The sequence below is a fragment of the Bubalus kerabau genome, chromosome 11, assembly GCF_029407905.1.
Source record: "Bubalus kerabau isolate K-KA32 ecotype Philippines breed swamp buffalo chromosome 11, PCC_UOA_SB_1v2, whole genome shotgun sequence".
In the NCBI taxonomy this organism is placed as follows: Eukaryota; Metazoa; Chordata; class Mammalia; order Artiodactyla; family Bovidae; genus Bubalus; species Bubalus kerabau.
In genome coordinates this window covers 101,655,567-101,668,795 of record NC_073634.1, presented here as the reverse complement: position 1 = coordinate 101,668,795, position 13,229 = coordinate 101,655,567, and the positions used below count along the sequence as shown (strand labels likewise).

At 52.3% G+C, this 13,229-nt stretch overlaps 1 protein-coding gene across 2 annotated transcripts in view; it reads right to left on the bottom strand.

Annotated features, from left to right (window-relative positions):
* Nucleotides 1-13,229, bottom strand: part of DNM1 (dynamin 1) — a 43,520-nt gene that overhangs the window by 18,689 nt on the left and 11,602 nt on the right. For both annotated transcript variants that reach the window (XM_055541283.1, XM_055541282.1), the window contains exons 2-10: nucleotides 10,464-10,537; nucleotides 10,106-10,255; nucleotides 9,565-9,768; nucleotides 9,174-9,272; nucleotides 8,908-9,068; nucleotides 7,813-7,955; nucleotides 7,541-7,676; nucleotides 7,277-7,344; nucleotides 6,013-6,151 (exon numbers count right to left, since the gene is read on the bottom strand). In XM_055541283.1, the coding sequence (XP_055397258.1) occupies nucleotides 6,013-6,151; nucleotides 7,277-7,344; nucleotides 7,541-7,676; nucleotides 7,813-7,955; nucleotides 8,908-9,068; nucleotides 9,174-9,272; nucleotides 9,565-9,768; nucleotides 10,106-10,255; nucleotides 10,464-10,537 (1,174 nt within the window). The remainder of the gene's footprint in view (nucleotides 1-6,012; nucleotides 6,152-7,276; nucleotides 7,345-7,540; nucleotides 7,677-7,812; nucleotides 7,956-8,907; nucleotides 9,069-9,173; nucleotides 9,273-9,564; nucleotides 9,769-10,105; nucleotides 10,256-10,463; nucleotides 10,538-13,229) is intronic.

The following is a 13,229-nucleotide window of genomic DNA, read 5'->3' as shown; positions in this document are numbered from 1 at the left end:
AAAGAGGGCAATGTTGAAGCAATGAGTGAATGAATGAAGGATGGATGTCTCTGCCCTCCTTGCCAAGGTGAGCAGACATGGGCTCCTTTGCCCTGTGGCTCATGAACCAGCAACTCCTCAGAAAGGGGGACTCGCTGCACTGCTGAGGACAGGAGTCTACTCCCAGGGACCTGCTCCTCTGCTGGGCGGGGCTCAGGCCGGGCAAAACTAGACCCACACCTTGTCCCTCTTCCTATGCCTGGCTCAGGTCTCTCAGGTGGATCCCCCTATGTGGGAAGAGAGTTGAAGGTTAATGTGCCTGGGTCACAAGTAGGGATTCTGAGGGCAAGAAGGAGGCCAAGGAGATGGGGTGAGGTCTTCAGGAGAGGCAGGAGGGTGGGGAAGAAAGCAGCGTCCTGGATGTCAGCCCAGGAGAAGCAGCCTTGAGAGATGCCACATCCTCCCAACCATCCCATGACTGTGCCAAGGGTGTGGCTCATGTGGCCAAGCTCAGGGGACCTGGGAGAGAGGCAGCCTGAGACCAGGGGCTTAAAAACAAATGCTGGCTGGAGGGGTCCAGTGGACCCTGCTGCCCCACAAAGCTCGAGGATGCGCTGTCACTCCTTTTCGAGACTGAGTCACGGCCACCAGAAAAGCCTCCTCTGAGATGGTCCCAAGTGCGTCCTCCCAGGGTGGGGTTGGGGTAGGGGCAGCGAGGGAGGAGGAGGAGCAGTTTGCCAAAGAGCATGACCAGCTCTCCCACTAACCTCCTGGATGCCACACTGGTCAAGTTTTCCATGTGTCGCAAGTGACAGGGCAGCCTCAGCCCCTTTGAGCAGTTCTGTTCCCTTTGAGCATCTTTTTCCATTCTGGCTGCCTCTGCGCATTTCCAGGACTTTCAGCCAGTTTTTAAAATGGATCTTTTCTCTCTCAGTTTCTGGCTAAGTGGGGCAGTCAGCCTGGAGCCCACTGTTTAGGAGTCAGGAACGCAGGCCGTGGAGCCACATGGCTCTGGGTTCAAAGCCAGCCCCCTGCCCTGCTGACTGTCCTTGGAAAAGTGATTGGACCCTTCTGAGCCTCAGTTTTTCCATGTGTGAAATGGGGTAATAATAGCACCTTCCCTCTTGGCATTGTTGAGAGGACTGAGCAGCACATCCTGTGCTGGACAGTAAACTCCAGATTTCATCCAGAGATGAAAACGCTTAGCCCAGCAGGGCTAGGAATAATTAGCAGAAGGGTGTTGCTAAATTTGGAAGACTTAGGGAGGAAAAAAAAAAGATGAAGATGGGTGAATTTCACTATGTAAACCAAAAAACTACTATGCATTAAATCAATCAAAGGACATTTTTTAAAATAAATAATTTACAAGCTTTCCTCTCTAAAGTCTTTGTTGATCAGTTGCCTGCTTACAAAAACTTACCAACTCACTATAAGAAATCTGAATATGACTGAAGTTTGTGAAGTAGAAACAGAAAAATTCCTATGTTCTTTGCCTTCTCAAAATAATGGTTAATAACTATGCCTTTAGAACTTTATAATTTATGTAGGTTATTATATTGTATTTTACTTTTTGTATATTTATCATTTATATATATTACTTTCCCCCTAAATTCTATATATTATTTTCTGAAACCTGCTTTTCCCCCCACAGTACATTGTAGAAGGACATATGAATGGAAATAAATATCCCTTGCCCATTTAACAACTAGTCTTTCATTGTATAATACTATAATCAATATCCTCTTGATGGACATCTGGGTTGTTTCCAACATATTACAATTTACCCTAATTACTGCTTTTTTGGAATGCAATTCAGCAGTGTTTCACAATTTCTATATCTAGTAATCAGTCTTCAAGGAATCTGTCCTAAGGAAATAATCCTAGAGAAAGAAAATTAAAATTACTTATACACAAAGATATTCATTGCCAGGGTATTTATAATATTGAAAGACAGGAAACAATTTCAGCGTTCATCAATAGGAAAATGGTTAAATAAACCATGACAGTAATAAATCAATTCAACAGAATATTATGCAATCATTAGAAATGCTCACATTGACTTTGTAATAACACCCACCAAAATGTTGGGAGAAAAAGCAGGATACTAATATATTCACAGTGTGAGTACCTAATAATGTACATAAGTCTATGTATAGAAACAATAGTTTGGAAGAATAAATTGGTTAAAACTTTTTGGAGGGCAAATCTTGCAGAAGTTACCAAACGTGTGAATGCTTACATCCATTGCTAGCTAGTTCTATACTAGAAATTTGCTATAAAGAAACAACAGGATAAATGTGCAAATACATTTATAAAGCTATTCACTGCAGAACTGTTTGTAAAACGAAAAACAAAAAATTGAGACAACCTAAGTGTCTGTCAATAGGATACTGAATATGTAAATCATGTCATATTTCTACATTGGAATACAGTACAGTTGTTCAAGGGCATAGTCTTTATGTAGCTACTGCAAGGATTTCAGTTCATACTATTCAGTAAAGAAGAAGAGCCCATGGATCAGTGTGGTCAGTGTGATCTCTTTGGTTAAAACTGGTGAATATGTGTAATTAGTTAAGGAAGGAGTGCTGCCAGTAGTTATCTCTAGGGTTGTGGGGTTACAGGGACTTTTGCATTCTCTGTGCAGTTTGAATATTTTGGTAACAGTCATGTATGATCAGAATGAAACCAATATTGCTAATCTCATTCTTTTTAAAGGACCATGTTGTGGCAGCCTGGATGCGAGGGGACTTTCTATATGTAGTTTATACGTGTATGGCTGAGTTGCTGTGCTGCACACCTGAAAGTCTTGCAACACTGTGAATTGGCTATACTCCAATATAAAAGTAAACAGTTGAAAGAATAAATAAACTAGTTAAGTCTAAATAAATAAAAGAGGAGTGTATTTTACAGAAAATGTATGAAAGTCTCAGTGTGGTTCTCTTGAAAGGGAGGGTTGTTGCCTCCTTTTTATTCTTAGGGGTTTTCCATATTTTCTCTATTTGAGAATGTATCACTTTCACTAGGAAAAACCAAAATTAAAAAAAAATTAGATATTGTCTTGTTTCGTAAGGAGATTTGAGGCAGCTTGAAATAAATGCACGGGACTTCCCTGGTGGTCTAACGGTTAAGACTCCATGCCTCCATGGCAGGGGGCTTCGGTTGGATCCCTGTTTGGGGAACTAAGATCTCACATGCATGGTGCAGCCAAAAATTAAAAAAAAAACTCAGTATTTTTTAGTTTAACGAAAGTTAAGATCATATTGCTTAGTAGTCATGATGTTGTGGGACCATGATTTAGATATCATGATATATACTCTACAATAGAGAATCCAGCTCAGATTTGATTCCACCTGGATCAGGCACTGAGTGGACACTAATTTGCTTAATCCATTCCCATCTGGCACAAAAGTGAGCAAAAGTGAGACAGGACTGTGAAAGGGGTGCACAGGACTAATTGTGTACGAGCCACAAAAACTGTTATACCTTACTTGAGACATGAAGTTAAGGCAAAAATTCCCCCACCTCCCAGCATAGGAGCTTTCTCAAATACAAGCAAGGCTGGACTCATGCAGGCCTCTGGGAAGGACTGCTTTAGATGATCTGGTGAAAAATCCCCCAAATGCCCTGAAGTAGACAAACAGGAAAAAGGCATCTGAAAGGTCAGAGACTACTCAAAAGAGGCTGACCCTGGCAAACGTGTATGGATTGCAGTCAAGGGAGTAATCCAATATGCTTTTAGGCAAATTAGTGTTGAAGGACTGGGATGGCTCCCCTGGCCCAGGAGGCCCTGATCCAAGACCTCTTCCCCTGGTCTCCGTAAATCTGAATCCCATTCTGCTGTTCTTTTCTGAGATTCGGTTTTGTCATCTGTAAAATGGGGATAAGACTATCCACTGCTTGGGGTTGTTCGAAGGATGAGGTCAGATAACAAGGGCAGGCACTTAGCCTAGTGCTTAGCACACAGTAGGTGCTCAATAAACAGCATCCAGCTCCTTATTATCATTGTTGTCAAAGGGACCACTGAGGGTGCTTGGGTGAGAGCAGTCTGCTAGGCAGAGGTGGGGACCTGAAGGAATTACGAGGACTGTAGACCCAGGGTTAGAAGCTGGCACCGGATCTCAGAGCCAGGAGCCACCCGGGCTGGCCTGGGTCCACCTGAGTGGCTGAGAGGTCGCCAGGCTTGCTCAGCAGCTGGTTGCGGCCCACCACAGGAGGCCCTGGCCGTGAGGAAGCCATGGCCAGGCCCAGCCCCTCCCAGGCGGCCATCATACCTTTTCGCTACACTTTCTGATGGTGGCCGTGAGCTCACTGACTACCATATCCACACACTTGATACTGGGCTCTTTAAGCTTCTGCACCTGCTTTTTCACTGTGGCTTCAAAAGCGAGGTCAGGTGTGAAGAGGCCCGTCCTGCACCCGGGAGGAGGAGCGGGGACAGGATGGGGTGCAGCCAGGGGTGGGAGGGCGAGGAGAAGGAGGGGAGTGAAGGCCAAGCGGAGCCAGGGTGCGGGGCAGAGGATGGCAGGGGCACGAGGGAAGAGAGAGAGAGACACCAACACAGAGAAAGAGAGAGAGGAGAGAAGACAATGTGAGCGCTGGGCCTGGCCCTCCTTTTACCACCCAGACTGGCACCTCCCGGGTGTTGCCAAGCGCCACCCCCCCACCCCAGGGCTCTGAGGGCATGGGAGGGGTCTGAGGGACCAAGCCCTGGCCCCATCCAAGGGCCCTTACTGAGTTCATATTCTTTCTCAGGGCTTGGCTCCGCGACTCTTCAGCTACCCTGAAGCCTGCCCCCTCTCTCTTTTCCAGCGCCGTCTTTGTCACAGCCCGGGGTCCTGCTGAGGAGCTGACCCAGGCCCGGACTCCACTCACCTCCATTCTGGTCAATGCTAGGTTTCCCAGAACCTCCGTTATTTGCTTCGTCCCGCCTCCAAAGCCCAGCACCGTTCCCTATTTGCCAAGGTCGTGGCAGCCCGCCGCCCAGGCGGTGCACTGCACAACCCCAGGGGGCGCCATTTACATAGACTATGGGGTAGAGGACGCCTCCCAGAGTTGCTGTGTAGATGCCTAGTCTCCATTCTCTATTTCCTGCTCTACTCCAGCCCTTCCCTTTCTCCTCAAGGGGCATCCTGTGCCTCTCCTCCAGTGGAGTCTGGAGAAGCTCAGTTTGGAAAGACAGAGAGAGAAGAGGAAAGACAGAAAAGAGTGAAGATGGTGATAGAGAGGGGCCAGGACAGCTGTGGGGAGGGGAGAGGAAGGGAGGCTGGGGGGTGGAGTCCAAAGCCTTGGCTCGGAGTTACAGCTCTGCCACCTGTGAGCTCACATGACCTTGGGCAAGTCACTTGATCTCCTGAGCCTCAGTCTTCCTGCTGTGAAATGGGTACCATTTTCCCTGCCCTGCCCTGCCCTGCCCTCCTTGAGTGGTTCTGTGAGGCAGATGGAGGAGGATTCTGTCCCTGGAAGGCTGGATGTGGATGGAAGGGACAGGGAAGGTCCTGAGTGAGGGTCCTGAGTGAGGGTCCTGAGTGAGAGTGGGGGTGAGATGGGGAAGATGAAGGACGGTAGGGAGTTGGGGTACCTGCTTGACCTGGGTCCTCTGGATCCCTCTGGCTGTCCAGGCCCCTTGGGCGGCACCCAAGAAGGTCCTGTACCTCTTCTGTCTCCAGGGCCAAGACTTCCCTGAGACCCCTCCCTGGAGACCCCAAAGATGACCCCACCTCTGGGAGCAGGAAGGGGACTGAGTCCCTTCTTCTCCCTGAGCTGGGGGAGCTCTTGGTGGGCTCTCGGAGCAAATAACCACTACCATATCTGTCTTTCCAATGTCTAATCCCTTGGTTCCCCCAGCCTGGGGACCGGGGTTGGTTGAAGCCCCCTCAGAGAGTCCTGCTCTCCTGGACTGCGGTGGCCTGCCTCCCCCGCCCCGCTGAGGTCTGTACATGCTACTAGGGGGCAGTGGGGTGGGGTGGGGAAGGAGCGCCTGGCAGCAGAGCAGGGCGGGGCAGAGGTGGGAGGGGCTGGCCGGGCGCCAGTTACCTTCTTGGTGCACTGTCTAACGGTGCTGATTAGCTCCGAGATAACCATGTCCACACACTTGAGACAAGGTTCTCGGATCTTCTTCACCTGCTTTTTCACAATGGTCTCAAAGGCCATGTCTGGGGTAAAGAGCCCGGTTCTGAATGCCCGGAGCAGGAGAAGGGCACAGTGTCACAGGCCAGCTCCTGCCAGGAGTACCAGGCCACAGCCGCATCCCGCCCCCTGAGCTCTGCCCTCGGGATCCTCCCACTACCCGTCTCTGGGCTTCAGTGTTCCCATCTGTAAAATGGGCAGGAGGGACTCTAATGAAGGTCTTTCAATTGACGCTTTTCAGGGTAAGACGAGGTTTGCTTATAGTTGGTGCATATGTCCTGCTTTGTCTTCAGATTCTGTTCCTACAAAAGGTTCTGGGGCTAGAAATGGTTTGAAAACTGCTGAACTGGGTTGTCTCTGAGAGCCTTACTGGGAAGAAAGCATTTTATTTTAAGACTAGGAGAGAGATTTTTTTTTTTGCTGTGCTTTAGCCAATGCAGTCTGTAAATTCATGCCAAACCTTGGAATGGAACCTGCATGAAAGCAGCGACATTTTGGTCTGGTTCACTGCCTAGGCACATAGTGGGTGTTTTAAATTTTCTTGTTGAAGGACCAGTTTAGCTCTGGATCCCTGGAGCAGAGGCTAAGATTTTAAGGACCGGTCTATTTCCCAGTCTTCCTTCCTGCTCCATTGGCCTTGGTGTTGGCTGGAAGGAGTGAAGTAGGGCGGAATGGGGCCAACTTTGGGCTAACAGGATCATGGGAGGGTCTGGAGGGTTGAGAGGCCTCATTCCATCACAAAAGGTTCACAGACCAACACATGGTAGCCTATCTCAGGCCCTACCCATTGGTTTGGGCAACTTTGTGCTGGAGACGACTGATGGGAGCTGTCTCACCTTGGGGATGGGCAGGGGACCCAAGCCCAGAGGGTGCTTCCCCTGCCACCTGTACCTTGGGCTGTACCCAACTACTCTAGCCGCCAAGCCTTGTACCCAGGAACAGGCAAAGGCAGGCAGCAGGCGGCAGGTATTGGGGTAGCCTGGGTCTCCTATCCAGTGCCCCTCGCCAGAGCCTGTCCAAGTTGGAAGCCAGAAAGTCAGGGTTGAGGAGACTGAGCACTAGGGCTCTTCATCCTTCCCGAGGGGAGCTCACTCCATCACTCCCTCTACCTCTGCGCTAGACCCTTTCTGCCTTCCAGGGTTCGGCTTCCCTCCCCAGTCCCCATACGTGCCTAATGCCATGGATATTCTTGATGGCATAGCTGATCTCTCTTCGGAGTTCCTTCTCGTCAAACTCCATCTGTGTAGGAGACCAAGAGATGGCTGGTCAGCGCCTCTGTTGGTACTTGGGAGGTCAGGACAGGCTCCACCCCACTCCCAGGACTGGCACCAGGGCCTCTAGTGAAGTCAGCCAACATACGTGTGAGAGAGTTCTAGGTAGGTGAGTGGGTGGGAGGGAGGTGAACCCTCCTGCCCCAGGGTAGGGGGCTGCCTACCTTGACCAACTCGAAAGGGAAGCGCTCATGGAAGATCCGGTTGATGCGGGCGCCCCCCGACAGTTCATAGGTGTCAATCTGGTCCCCTGAGCCTTCGATGCGCTTCTCAAAGTCTACAGCAAACTGCTGGACCATCCTGGGGAGAGAGTGGTGTCACCTGAGGGGGCAGCAGCAACCCAGTGCAGGGAGCCCAGGGAGAGACCTGGTGGTGCTGAGAGGCTGCGGGAGGGGCAGCTCCTCAGTGGGGAGCCAGGGGTTGGGGAGGGCCTCACTGCAGCAGAGCCTTGGTCTTCCGTGCTGGGTCATCAGGGCGGAAGTTTTTGTACTCCTCCACCTCCTTCTCGATGGACAGCAGCTGGCTCTGGAGTTTGTTTCGCAGCCCTGGCAGCGTGTCCCGGATGTGGTTTGTCAGTTGCTGAGGGTAGGGGTGAGGAAAGCATGAAGACCATGGTCACTGAGACCCAGAAAGCCCACAGGACCAGGCAGGGACCAGGATGTCTGGGGTCCGTGTGGACGTGGTGAGGTGCAGAGCCACAGCCCTGCCCACCACTGCCCTGCCCACCACTGCCCTGCCCACTGGAATGAAGGTTGCCTGGCACACAGTAGGTGCTCACAGAGGTGTTTTAATTGAACTAATGAGTCAATAATGCCATATTTAATAGAAGCCAGAAATTTAGATTTTTATTGGAAATCACCTGGTTTTGATTAATTCAATAGTGTTAGACACCACAAGAACCAGATGAAATAAATCAGGGGCAGTGATGACTGGAAGACTGCCCCCTTGTGCCCTCTAGGTTTAAGGCCTCCCTTAAGGTAATTCTCAAGTTCTGGGACTCTGGTTAGGTCACCCCACACAGTATCTCCCTGAAATGCACAATGACTGTAAGAAATGGATCTTATCACGATTTTACAGATGTAGAAATAGAAGCTCAGAGAGCTGGAAAGTCTTGGTGGATGAGGCGAAGCTGAGATTGGAAGCAAGGTGTATGGCCTCCAGGGACCCCAACTTTGCCCCACGTCACACTGCCTCCCTACTGTCAACACACACACACACACCCCTCAGTGATTCTGGAAGCCCCATTCCAGGCAGAGAAATATCCAAGGAGTCCCCTGGGATCACCTGTCCCCAGATCAGCCTCTCCCCATTTCAGAAGGTACCAAGGTCTTCAGCCAAGTATGCTCCAGTCCTAGCCCCTAAGCCCAAGCCCTTGTCAATGACACCCTCCTTCCTGGCCCCAGACAGGGAAGGGGCAACGAAGCTCGGGTGCTACCTCGCTGTGGGACAGTGGGCAACCCTCCCAAAATACACTTCAATGACTCTGTTCTCAGGCTGGTTTCCCAGACTTCATCCTGGCCTGAGCCCCTACCTGGTTGAGGACCTTCTGCAGGTAGGGCGTGCCCATGCGGTCAGCCAAGTGGCGGTAGGAAGGGTGGGAGAGGAAGAACTTGCGTTCAGCAGCCAAGGCAGCTGTGATATCTTTCTTACCATCGATGTCCTTCTGGCTTCGGTTCACGACTCCAATGTAGCCTGTGGGTGGGGTGGAGGTCAAGGGGCATTCAGCCTTGCAGGGAGTGAGGGGCTGGAGGTGAAAGGGAAGGGGTATCATGTGGGTCAGGGGCATGGCCGACCTACCTCTGCGCAGCGGGAGCAGCTTGTTTTCCAAAACATCGCGGGCATCTGTGCCCTCATCCATCAGGTCCAGCTTAGTGATGACCCCGATGGTGCGCTGACCTGGGTGGGGAGGATGTGGCAGGAGAGGGCTGTCTACACCTGCACTCGCCCTCATACAGAAGACCCCAGGCACTCCCGATCCCACCACACTCCCTCTATCTCCCAGCCCTCTCCCTCCTTCACTCACTGCCTGCCTGTGCCCCGCCCCCCATTCATTCTCCACGGTGGCCCAAACGACTTTTAAGGCATAAATATGATCCCACTGCTATTCGCTTAGACCCTCCAGTGGCTCCCCCTTACCCTGTGAATAGACCCCCGGGGCCCTGCGTGTCGGCCGCCTGCGGGAACCTACCCTGGGGGTCCACCTCCTTGGCGACCTTGAGGGCATCAGAGTTGGCCAGGTCGGAGTTGGCCGGGGACACGGCCAAGATGAGGCAGTTCTCCTTGGTGACGAACTGCATAAGCATGTCCCGGATCTGGAACTCGATGTCAGGAGGTTGGTCCCCCACCGGGACCTTGGTCATTCCAGGCAAGTCCACTAGGGTCAGGTTCAGCACTGGACAGGGCGGCGAGAGGGCGGGCTCAAGGCGAGGGGCGTGGCCGTAGGCGGGCGGATTAAGGAACAGGGCCGGGCTTAGAGAGGACGTGTTTGGGGGCGTGGCCGTAGGTGGGTGGGGTTAGGGAATCGCGGAGGGCTAAAACGGAGACCCGTTAGAGGCGTGGCCAGAGGTGGGCGGAGCCACGGCTCGGTTGGGGGCCCAGAATATGACCCGCGGAGGAGTGAAGCCCTTGAGGCGTCAGATAAGGGGCGGGGCCAAGGAGACGGTTTCCCAAGGGGCGGGACTCGGCGAGGGAGCTGAGAGGCCGGGGGCGGGGCCAGGGTCAGATCTCACCGTGCGGCGAGTAGACGCGGAGGTTGATGGGCACTGGAGAGATTCCCTTGTTAGTGCCGGTCACCCGGTCGGTCTCAGCCTCAATCTCCAGGCGCACCTCTTCGAAGTCAGTGAATTTCTTCCCCTTGCAGTGCAGAAACTCGGCATATTCTGCCCCAGAAGGAGCCGGGCGCGGGGGAGAAAGCATCATAACCAAAGCTTATCTGGGTCTCATCTCCCACTGGGAAAAGACCCCCCCCCCACACACACACACAACACTGCCTTCTTCCTCCCCCGACAACAAGGCCTCCTCTCCGTTAGGCATTTTTATCCCTGCTGTTCAGATGAGGAATGAGGTCCAAAGAGGGGAAGCCCATACCTGTAGTAGCATTGACCAGCTGCAGGACCAGGGGGCGTCGCGTGACAATGCCAGATCCTCGGGGCAAGAAGTCCCTGCAGTGAATTGGGGGTGAGAGGAGAGTCAAGGTCTGAGGAGGCTCCCTGTGTCCCAGGGACGCCTGTCCTGCCACCGGGGGCCTCAAAGCTCCCCAGAAGTGCCTCACCACACCTGAGCCCAAGGGATTCATGAAGGGGAGAGGGCAGCTGAGAAAGGTGGAAAAGACCACCCTCAAGTCCTCTGGGTCACAGAATTTGTGAGTGTGAACTGACCCTCAGACCTCTCTCAGTCTGCCCTGTGTTGGTTCTGAGCCAACAGGAAGTCCCTGCCCCAACTCAGTCACTGCCATTCAACTCAGGAGAAACTGAGGCATGAGGTGCCCCACCCCAATGCCCAAATGTCCGGTGGCCACAGAGTGGGTGCCAAGGAAACGGAGCTGCACTTTGTCCCCTCCTTTCCGCTGTGGGGAAAGGCAGCATCTCACTTCCCCTTTCCTGGCCCCATCTGGCTGGGGTTGAGGATGAGGGGAAGGAGGAACAGGAAAAGGAAAACAAGGAAAAGGACTCATGCTTCTTAAGTGCCTACCGCATGCCAGGCTCTTTGTGGGCAATATTTCATGGACTCTACACAATAGCCTCACTAGGAAGACAGTATTATTATCCCCATTTTACAGATGAGGAAACTGAGGCTCAGAGATATTCATGTTGCCCAGCCCGTATCTACTAGACCCTGCAGTAGATCTGTTTGACCCTCTGGTGAAGGCTTTCTGCCCATCATCTCCCAGCAGACCCAGCTCCCTTTGAATGACTGGACTGAGGGGGTCCCAAAGTCACTTCCTGCCTGTAGACCTGATTTCTATTCCTCAGACATCTGCTATGTCAATTTCAGCCTCAGCAGTCCTTCTGGCTAACTCTTCAGGGTGCCACTTCTCTCTGTCCTGTCAGCTCTTTTCATCACTCCACCTGTCCACCCACAGCCCCACCCAAGCCAGCACAAGGGTGATGGTGGAGGCTTCTTCAGGGATCAGGCTACTGGGATTAGAAACACGGGATTGCCAGGATTCAGGAAAGAGGGGAGCTGAGGGGCCACAGAGATCTCCTTCATGGTGAGGCACATGAAGGCCCAGGGAGGGGAAAGGATACACTCAAGATACTATAGGGCTGGGACAGAGCCAGAACAGAAACCTGGATGCCCTATCCCGAGCCCAGAGCCTGACCTGGACTCACAAATCTTTCTGTGCCTCAGGTTAAGGGCAGAGTGTCCCCGGAACAACAGAATCCGCCCAGGCTTCTGGGTTCAAGGCCTCATCTGGGGGCCCTGGGGAGGGCTCTTTCATTCTCTGTCCTCACCCTGCCCCACCTCTGGGGAGAGCAGAGACTAATGAGGAGGAGTCAGCCACTTTGTGGGGAAGGAGCATGATAAATCCTGCATTTATCCATCATTTCTAGGTGCCAGGCAAATGCTTTTCATTTGCGCAAGACTGTGAGGTTCAGAAGGGCAGGGCTCACACTTTTCCATTACAAGAGGTGCTTAATAAATGGCACTGAGGGAGCGCGGGTTTAGTTCCTTGTCAGGGAACAAAGAGCTCACGTGCCGTGTGGCATGGCCAGAAAATTACATTAAAAAAATGGGCACTGAGACTTCCCTGGTGGTACAGTGGATAAGAAGCCATCTATCAATGCAGGCAGGAGATACAGGTTTGATCTCTGGTCAGGGAAGATTCCACAGGCCATAGAGCAACTAAGCCAGTGCGCCACAACTACTGAAGCCTGTGTGTCTAGAGCCTGTGCTCTGCAACAAGGGAAGCCACCGCAGTGAGAAGCCTGGGCGCTGCTACGAAGAGTAGGCCCTGATCACTGCAGCTAGAGAAAGCCCGCGGGCAGCAGTGAAAACCCAATGGAACCAAAAATAAATAATAAAAGCGAACTGAATTCCCAAGTCCTCAAAAAGTGCTCTCATATGGAAAAGATAACTTTACGGATGAGGTAACCAAGGCCTCAGAGAGGTGAAATGACTCATTCAAAGTCACCCAGTCAGGAATGGCAGAGCCGGGGAATCAAACCCGCTGCTGTCGGACCCCAGAGCCTGGAAACTTTCCCATCAAACTGCTGCCCTCTAAACCTGAGGAGCCAGACTTGGCTTTTTATGTAATTCAATTAAATTCAGTGTAGAACATATTTGGGAGCAGCTGCTCTGTGCCAGGCCCTGTGCTGGGCCCGGGGGATAGGAGGTGATGAGTCAGACGGTTCCCACCCCAAGGCACTCACAGCGTGGTGGGAGAGACAGACAAGTAAACAGATAATGTGATGCAGTGTGACATGTGCTGGAATGGAGGAGCACCAGGCAGCACAGAGGGGGAGGTGGTTAACTTGGGGGGGAGGGACTTCCTGTCTCTGTCTTTACCCCTTACTCGTTGACTTCTTTGCAAGGGTGACCCTCTAGTACTTGGGACCCGCCCCCCCAGGACTGGAGAGATAGGGCATCTCGGCTCACAGAGGCTGGGGAGGATATGGGGACCTGGGGTCTACCTTCTTCCCCACCTTCTCCTCACCCAGCAATACCATGGCAACAGTGGTTGCCATGGAAACTGCAGGCGAGGCTGGAAAGGATGGGACTCCCCACAAAGAGCCCCTCCCCAGGCAGAGACAGGAACCTTCCCTGGAGCTCTAGCCTGAGAGCACCACCCCCCTCACCCCCTTCCTGCACAGATGGACCCACTTGGCCCTGGCAGGCCTGAGGGGTGGAGGT